We start from the raw sequence: 9,475 nt of genomic DNA, 5'->3' as shown, positions 1-9,475 counted from the left end.
TTGCTATAGGTTATAATCTTGGTTTTTGTAGACAAAGGAGCTTTGTGGGACAAACTATATAAGGCGGACTAGGATACACTCGAGTATATCTTTATTCAAATCTGATCATGGTCGGATAATAGGGGTCGAGCATTAATGATCGCCTATTGGATATATTCTACTATTCTGTTGGTTGGTGGCGGCGAACACGATAGGAAGAGTAGCCGAAACAAGGTACCCCTGTTTCGAATGAATGCCAGTGACTTGCCGGCTTAATTTAAAGAAAAACATGGCTAGAAGACCGGAAGAAGAAGAGAGGAGGACTGGCTTGGGTCTTACATTAGTCCGACGAAGATCCGGCGAAGTCTTGAGTGAGGAATCGAGAAGGAGACTCGAAAAGAAGGCTTGGAATCGGCGGCCATTCTCGGGTGTTCATTGATGGAGTTAGGAGGAGGCAGGAGCCTTAAATAGAGGAAGTCCTCAAGGTTTTTGGCCGGTCTTTGGGTTTTTCTAGGACTCCTAGAGCCTATCGGAGTGGTGGGAGGAAGAATTCTCCTCCATCGCATGCAACAGGCATGCCTTTGGGCTAATCGGGCTTAGCCTCTTCGGGCCGGCCATAGAGCCACAAACTGGGGTGCGCGGGATCGGGCTGGGCCTAGCCACTCTGGGCTAGCCCACGAGTCCCAGAAAATTTCTGGGTAATTACAGGTACAACCTTGCCCCCATTCCATACCTGAGGTTTTACATTAAAATTAATGACCAACTCAATAGAAATCCTATAGAATTAGGACTTGGCAATAAATCTCAACAAGTAGTTGAACAAACAATGGGCTTTTCTCTAGGTCTTACCCTCATTGCAGACCTCAGGTTCCACATGCCTTGGTTATCCAAAGAAACAAAAAAAAAAAAAAATCTCTCGGTGGGTGACTTCATCACCCTTGAATCACATCTCAAAAAGTCACACACATCAGATTTTGTAATTCAAATCCAGAGGAAATCAATCATATGCAGAGATAATGAGAAAGGAACGCAAGCAACCATGTGTAACTCCAGGGACTTGAGCTCCAGTCTTCACCAATAGTAATAAACTTGCCTGCATGTGCTTCAAGTAGCCCGCAAAATGATCCATTGTATCTTGAGAGTGCACTACCAATAATAATACTCACTTGGCCACCGTGATTTTAACTTAAAAGACTGTATCCAGCGGAACTGTGGATCGGTGGATGAAACATTTAGTATGATTACTTGTGAACTTCATTATTGCTACAGGCTGCCATCTTGGATTTTGTAGATAAGGTGGACTCATGGAAGAAACTGCAATCTCAGTTTCTCAACTTCCTGAGCACCGGCCTAGTAACGATTGAATCTAATAAACTTTCAAGATCTGCAGCAGATGATTTCGGTCCTGTTTCACCGGAACTAGCCTAAATGAGCAAGATCAGATCAAACCGATTCGTCGGGTTATTTTGAATCTTAGAGAGAGCCCAGAGATGTACATGGAGATTTCGGTTTTAGACGTATAGCAATTTGTCTTCCTTCAATGTGATAAACCAATGTTATCTCATAACAAAAGGCCAACTAGTGATCCATAATATTAAACAAAGCATGGATCAGCAGGAGGAAGGATAGTTAAATCCTCTGATCCCGCAAAAGAATTATATAAAGAATAATAACACAGAGCACTTCAAAAGGGTGAGAATTCAGAAAGGAAACAACCACATTTGCCTATGTAAATTAAATTTAATTCTAAAGAACAGATATATAACAATTATTCTGTTTGATACATTAAAAAGATGAAATGAGGGTAACAGAAGCAAAAATCTAAGAAATTTTCTTTTTTGAGGAAAAAATGCAACACAATGCTACTTCCAGCAACACTGCCATTGTTTTTCTTTGCAGTCACACAGAAAGTAAAGTACGAAAGCTGTTCAATTGATCTCAGTATCAGCGAAAACCTACGGCCTTCCCACAGCGCAGGGCATTTGAAGGGATGTCGTACTCATTGGAGAAGCTTTTCTCTAAGGTCCATACTCTGTTGTAAAATTGCTGCCCCAGGTACTGCCTCCCCCACATTGCAGATCTTAGGTTCCACATGCCTTGGTTATCCAAAGACACAAAGATTGCAGACCATCCCTTTGGATAAACCTAGAATATTAGAGAAGAACAGACATATATTAGAGTCTGAAGAGTAGCTTTCCACAAGTCCATGCATAATAAGAAGGCAGTGGATGCAGCTCCAAGTTACAGAAACCAGTAGGATATATAGCATGCTCACCTGAACTGTATGTCTGGTGACAGCATCAATTAAGTTATATCGTCTTCTGAACTTCTCTGTCCAGTTCCCAGCACCATATCTGCATACATCCAATGCCATAGAACCAGCAAACTTCAGATTTGTGAGTTGACCAAATCGCTAGAAACAAGCATATAATTACCAAAGATCCTTCCATGGCAATTACAATTCAAACAATACTTTCCATACAGACTAGCATGGGGTGGTCAAATATATATATATATATATATTTGAACTATGACACCTTCCTTTGCTCGAAGAAATATCGATCTCTTCATGAAGTTGAAAGAAAATTTTATATTTCCCTCCACCCAATATTACTTCATTGTTGTGATAGCCAGCAAAAACATAGAAATGGATCTTCTTCAGGTCAACTAATTAACAGGATCTTAAGATCTATAAGCAACTGATGCCTTCATACAAGCTTGTAAACCAGTCATTGTTTAGAAATTGGATGATAGGAAACATTTAGCAAATTATAGTCTAAAAGGTTCTATTGCACATAGAATCATACTAGTACCTAAAAAAAAATATTGTAAGAGTTAGTTATTTATTTGACTTCAATTGTCATAGCTAATTATTGTGGGAGCTATCCTGAATATGGTGCATTTGCTAAAATTTCTCAAAGGAGTGCATTATATTGTGAACAATATCTTTTAGAATTATGAACATGAGTCCTATCTCTAAGAAAACAAGTAGTTGGTCAAATAAATACAAATGTTGAGCATTATATCAGATGCAATTCGACAGGGAATTGGAGAAGGGAAAACCAAATGATTGAAGAGCTTACCCAACAACCCAGAAGTCATAGCCATCAAGATGCCATGATTGCATGGAATCTTCAGTGTTTTGGAAGACGATTTCAATGAAGTCATGAAGATTAAACCTCATGACCGGGGTACCCAGTACAGCAGAGCCTTCAGGGGCCGGAATAGGGATGCTATCCCAGGTGAAGATACCAGGAATATTGAAGTTGTCGGCGAGCTTCAGAGGCGTATCAGGAACAACAAAGGAAACGCCATTGACAGCGTAGCGCTGCTTTCCATTGATCAGAGGGGCCGAATTCTTCAAGACGAGTGACCTTGTCCTCGTTATGGTACCGTAATGGTATGATCCCTGAGGATTAGGCCTGGCTGCACTAGCTGTGAGATTCCACCTTCAAGGAGCGATCAACCAAAAGAACCACCAATCAGAATCTCGCCAAGCCTCTAATGGTGGCACAGTTCGTCACTGATGTCAAAATGGATAAAATAAATCATTACCTAATGGTTCTGGCTTGCCGCATAGAGATGTGAGGATTGCGGAGAGGTGGCGGAAGTGGTCCAGATGGAGGGGAGTTTGAGTTGCTGTAATGCAGTACTCCAGTTGCAGTTAACACCCTTCTGGTGAATCGAGTCGAGGTGACGATGTAGTAGTCCTTGGGGGGCTGATCCAAGGTAACCAAGACCGCCAGCGATTGGCCGACATGGATGTCGAGGGAATCGTAGATGTTCTGAAGTGTGTGGGAACCTTCGACCTCAACGAGCTTCATTTGGTGGCCCTGGATCCTGAAGTTGATCGAGGTCATCAAGCCCACATTGGAGACCCTAAAGAGGTATGTCTTTCCTGCGTTGGCGTAGAAAGCTTCAAATGAATGAAATCTATGGATAAGAGAAGCAGAGTAGAACAGGGGAGGAACATTAAAAAAAAAAAAAAAAAATACTTTGATCCCCAGAGAAGGAAGTGAACTGCTGGGCGCCGTTAATGAGAAGCCCGTCAGGGAAAGGCAGTGATCTCCCTGAATCCAAAGTCTGCTGCAATGCCTGCAAGATATCGAAGAAACGCCTCGATGAGATGCTCTCATTACTCAATCTCCAAAACGAGAAACCAAAGATGATCGATATACCTTGTGGCCGGCCTTGTACCAGTCGCCGACGAGCAGGGAGAAATCGCCATCAGGCTTCGCATATGGCACCGGGATCTGCGGCCTCTGGTAGACATTCAGAGCACCGAAGCCACCGGCAGCCCGCTGCATTCCGGTGGAGAGAAAGTAGGTGAAGCTTCCAATCTGGTCCTTGGTTTGAAACTTATATGTATAGTTTGAACCAGGAGGTATGGGGCAGTTGGTCCCCAGAACTCCATCTTGCCACGAGTTCTTCCTCTGTTTGATCCCATTCCTATATATCACTCACCCAACATTAAAACCAGCACAACAAGAAACCTTCTTTTTTGTTTTTTTACAGCAAAAAGAAAAGGATACGATATAAAGAGAAGAAACCATACCAAGTTATGAGTATAGGCTCGTCGATCTTATTGATAACATCGACGATCATGTTGTCGTTGGTGACGCAGTCGATACGAGGCCCAGGGAACTGCCCGTTAATGAGAATCCCCTATAAAACAGTCCACGAAACAGCCTTTCTTAGTCCCATATGAACGAGATTAGCTCATAATACATTAAAGGTGGCGGTGAAGAAGACAAGAGAACGGACCTGCTGCTGGACGCCGAGAGGGGAGATTGGTCCATGAGTTACTGTCCAGGTGAAGTACCGGTAAGGGTCTTCGGCGGTCGCGACGAAGGCCAAGGCCAAAAACGCCATGGCTCCAAGGACCAAAGGTGGCGACGATGGCGTCCTCATTGCTTTCACCGAGGTCTCCTAAAGAGATCTCAGAGGACTTACTCTTTTTTTTTCAGATAAGAAGAGAAGAGAAGAGAAGAGAATAGAGGATGAGAGAAGAATGAGGCATGTAAAAGAGGGGGAGTTGGGAGGCGTTTTAAGAGAGTGCGAGCGGGAAAAGGGTGGGCGGGGGCAGGGATCCCACCCTCTTCCTTCCGATGCCAGCTTGGGCGCGGCGCGGTTGACGCGTTTACGCGTTAGGGATGGTGCAACGCAGGACTACGTAGATCCGACTTCAGGGTTTTTTTTTTTTTTTTAACGATATATTATATAGTTTTTACGTGATTACAGCCGGCCAAGTGAAGAAATAAAAAATGATACAAGGTAGAAGGGATAGCATCTGCCCTAGTTCGAAAAAAATATCTGAAATACCGAGTGACAAAGGAGGCAACCCAATCTGCAGCTCGATTTGCCTCTCGATACACATGTGCTGCCTGAAAGGACTTCATCTTTCTGATCACAAATCAGCGGATGGCCATCTTCAAAACGATCCATTCTTCGATTCCAGTCAATCACCATGGAACAGTTTTTCTCAAAATGTACCTTATCAGCTTCAAAAACCTATCAATGTTCTCTTGAGCGGATTTGGGCCATGATGCAACATGCCACTATATTATTGGTTTGCTCGTACCGTAACCCCACCTGGCTCATGAGCCAACCAATCATCTAGAGACATGTGGCGTGGAGAGAGTTGGGACGAGTAAATTACCAAGCCAGGAGCAAACCATGTGCATGCACTCAAAGCCCACCATTGTTCTCTCTGCTGCTCATCAATTTGTTTCTTTTTTTAATTTTATTTTTTATTTTTTATTTTTTAGTATGAGTGCGGCTAATAAAATTAAATAAAATCACACAAAAAATCATGCATGCACACATATTCTTCTTTTTTATTAATTTTATTATTGCATTGTAATACTAATTAATATAAGGGACTTTAGTATCCAGCTTAAATGATTCATTCTCTAGGGATGGGTGCAGCTGTGATCCAAAGAGGACTTGATGGCAGCAACAACAGCTGGGAGTTCTCACGGCGTGATGGTCGCAGGGTGGGGGCAGCTTTTCACATGCCCCCTCCTCGAGGCCATTACGGAGTCCATGCTCACCTTTATGGCTTCATCTTCTAGGGAACGACGTAGTGGATACGTTTCATTGCGGTGGGCCATTGCATGGGTGGAACTGTGGGTTATAATCCGGAGCTTAGTATTGTTTTGGGAATAGAAAGGGATTATTGGGGTAGTTGGCTCATGGTTAATTATGTGCATGGACACGAGGAAGTGGTGGATGAGTTTTTCTTTTGTTCACGTTGGAGGGCTAGTTGTTATAATTTGTTTTCTTTTCTTTTTTTTTCCTTTTCAATCACTGGTTTGCTATATTTTGGGGTTCTTGCTAAGCTTCTCAATTTTAAATTTGGTTTGAGAGTTTATGTTTCATGCTCACCTTGTGAGCTGACTAAAACCCAAGATTACAAGCTTGCACCTTTTTTTCATTATACTCCTCTATTTTTTGTAAATAAGAAGTGCTACCGCACATATTTAGAGCACTTCTCATTCTTTACTTAGACTATAAGAAGTCGGAATGTAAATTCAGCTAAGCTAGACAGGCAACCCGAGTTTACGAGAGTTGGGATGCATATAAAAATATATCAACATTAATTTGAAAAAAAAATTAAGATAGTCCATAATGTTGATCCTGTTTTGACCGCCCATTTTTTCAAGGATCCTTGGATGCATATTTAATTAGTTTGTCTTAAACTTTTGATTCTTCAATGCAATCAGGAGCGAGAAGTAAAATAAAGGTTGAATTGGACTGGTATATGGTTGTTTGTTGTTGCAAATAAATAAAATTACAATGCACATATTATATCATAAAATTAGAGCATATATCTAAAGGGAAAACATGTGTGGAGACTGAAAATACATGTTGTGACATATGAGCCTAGCCCATGAAAGTTTTAAGGAAAAAAATAAATTATGTACAACAATCAATTAATAACTTATTTTACATCATTCAAGCATGTAATCTGTGACACATAATATCTTTCTTACAAAACTTTTTTTTTCAAAGAAAATGCCTTTTAAGAAAACTATTATCTATTATCCAATGAACCTACAACTTAAGAGAACAAATGCGCTTTGTAATTTCGGCAATTGCCTAAAAGTTACTTGCATGAGTTTACACAAAATTTTGCATCCTCAATCACATAGGGTAAATTCAAACAACAAAATGTTTAAATTTAAATCATTTTCATCATTACAAATTACCATATATCTTATTTCATTCACCATTGTTGGTCATACTCATGGATTCTACTTAAGAATAGAGGGAACAACTAACATGACCACCAGGAAATTAAAGGTTTCAGTATTTCTTTTAACTTTTCTTTCAGTATGGATTCATCTCCATGAACAAGTGCTGTTTTGTCAGGATTGAGAAATACTTCAGCACTCAACCCTACCAAAACAAACTTGCACGTAGTGCAGGGTTTGGTGGCTCCACCACAGCCCCTCAAATTGCACTATGAACAGCCCTCCTCATGCCAGTTTCTCCCTCCCTCTGCTGTCGATTTCCTTTTGGTAGCGTGGTTGGGCTCCATAGCAGCTTACGAATTGGATGCCACTGCTTGGGAGAAAGCGGAAGACCGCGTGTCTTTTTGTTTGTGTTCGTAATCGTTACGCTGGCGTGAACGCGAGTTGGTGGGTGATGGCGGAACTTGCGGAAATCCGCGTAAGCTGGGTGCTGGCCAGGGATTTCGATGTTGTTTTTTTTATCTTTTCTTTAAAAAGATAACGGTATTGTTTTTTTTTTTTTTTTTTGTTGAACATAGAATTTCATTATATATAGATTGAAATCATTATTGATATTATTTATTTTAAAACAAATTAATTTATTTTTTAAGTCTTAATCATTGTGATAATGTTTACTATAATCTTATTTAATAAAATATTATCTTTTCAATGGTGTAACCATTATTCGTCTCAGAACATGTCGTTATAATGTTCAATAATGTATTCCAATGGTTATTATTTCTTTCCCCCAAAAGAAACCTCAAAGTGATATGATGGCTGTTATATATATAAATAAATATATAGATGTAAATGATGGCTGTTGTAATATTACAATGGCCATTATTCAAATATTTTTGTCGAGCAGAGGAGATTATGGGCCGAGTCTCGAGTCTGCACTATATTTATTTTTAATCAGGCTTTAGATCAAATTTATTTAAAATTTAATATTTTTTATGCCCAAGCTCACCCCATGATCCATTATAGTATTAAGTCGAGTAATAGATTACAAAAAATTGACTTTGTATAAGTACCATCCTAAAATTTTAAATTTAGTCAAATTCAATCATAGGCACTATAATCAATTTATCTCAGTATGTCTGTGCTACAATGTCTCCAAATCCATATAGGCCATGGACCGACTCTAATACCATTTGTCGCAACGTAGGATGTTATCCAAAAAAATCTCATTTGAAGATATTATTTTGAGTTTTTTAGCTCTGTACAGATATTTGAGATTTATCCGATGCATAGTCATGTGGGAGTAAACATTAACAAAAATCATATGGGACAGGCACTAAAGAAAAAAATATAGGACGAACTTTCTATTTTGCCACGTTTTCTCTAGTGTGCATTTTGAAAAAGAAATCCAAAAGTCATAGATTCCTTCTACTAATGGAGTCGATAGTCCTATGGTTAAAAAAATAAAAAAATAAAAATCGTGGTACATACTACATGGTTAAGTAATACCATCAAATAAATTAATTATTTAACAAGCCAATACATATATTTAATAAATTGATATATAGCTTCTAGAACATGGTGTTCAGCGATACATAGTACATGGTCAAATAGTACATACTTAGCAAATTAACTATCTAGCAACCAAATACACACTTTTAAACAAATTACTACATAGTTTTCAGAACATCATATTCATCAATACACACTATATGGTTGATGATATACACTCATAGATCTTCCGACACATATTGGAAGCTTATTTAATACATATCTAGCAATGATACAATACGTACCTCTAAGTAAATTGATACAATTTTTAAAACATATTTTTTACTAATACACACTGCATGGTCAAGTGATACAAACTAAGCAAATTAATCATCTCGCAAGTCGATACACATCTCTAGATAAATTGATACATTGTTTTTCGAATATAATGCTCATCAGTACTGATACACAGTTTGTGACACTCGTCGACTTCTCGATACAAACTGCAAGCTTATTTGATATACCTAGTAGTGATCCAATATACACTTTTGGATAAATTGAAACATAGTTTTTAGAATATGTTTTTTACCAGTACATACGATATGGTCAGGTGATATACACCAAGCAAATTAATCATCTCGTAAGCCAATATACACATCTAGATACATTGACACATAATTTTCAGAACAAAGTGCTCATCGGTACCGATACATATTTTTCTAGTTTTGTCTAACATAAGAAATTATATATATATTATTCCTTAGGTTCCATAAACTCTTCGATGCTAAGATCTCAGAAAAGAGAGAAAAATT

The 9,475-nt window shown here is 39.1% G+C and overlaps 1 protein-coding gene across 3 annotated transcripts; it reads right to left on the bottom strand.

Annotated features, from left to right (window-relative positions):
• Nucleotides 1-1,699: 1,699 nt before the first annotated feature.
• LOC103709153 (L-ascorbate oxidase homolog) lies at nucleotides 1,700-5,013 on the bottom strand. 3 transcript variants are annotated; one of them, XM_088719304.2, is made up of 8 exons: nucleotides 4,744-5,011; nucleotides 4,535-4,644; nucleotides 4,158-4,428; nucleotides 3,975-4,074; nucleotides 3,535-3,895; nucleotides 3,063-3,428; nucleotides 2,255-2,333; nucleotides 1,700-2,124 (listed from the first exon to the last, which is right to left on the bottom strand). In XM_088719304.2, exons 1-8 carry the CDS (start codon nucleotides 4,888-4,890, stop codon nucleotides 1,924-1,926), a joined length of 1,635 nt encoding a protein of 544 aa, XP_088575430.1. In that variant the 5' UTR covers nucleotides 4,891-5,011; the 3' UTR covers nucleotides 1,700-1,923. The 3 variants fall into 3 exon arrangements, with proteins under 3 accessions (XP_088575430.1, XP_008792598.2, XP_088575432.1); XM_008794376.5 differs by having other exon boundaries at nucleotides 3,535-3,877; nucleotides 4,744-5,010; XM_088719306.2 differs by lacking the exons at nucleotides 1,700-2,124; nucleotides 2,255-2,333 and having other exon boundaries at nucleotides 3,059-3,428; nucleotides 4,744-5,013.
• Nucleotides 5,014-9,475: the final 4,462 nt, after the last annotated feature.

Source organism: Phoenix dactylifera, chromosome 1, assembly GCF_051530095.1.
Source record: "Phoenix dactylifera cultivar Ajwa chromosome 1, Ajwa_hap1_PhDact_Kaust_v1.1, whole genome shotgun sequence".
NCBI classification, from domain to species: domain Eukaryota; kingdom Viridiplantae; phylum Streptophyta; class Magnoliopsida; order Arecales; family Arecaceae; genus Phoenix; species Phoenix dactylifera.
This window is presented reverse-complemented; position numbering and strand designations above follow the sequence as displayed.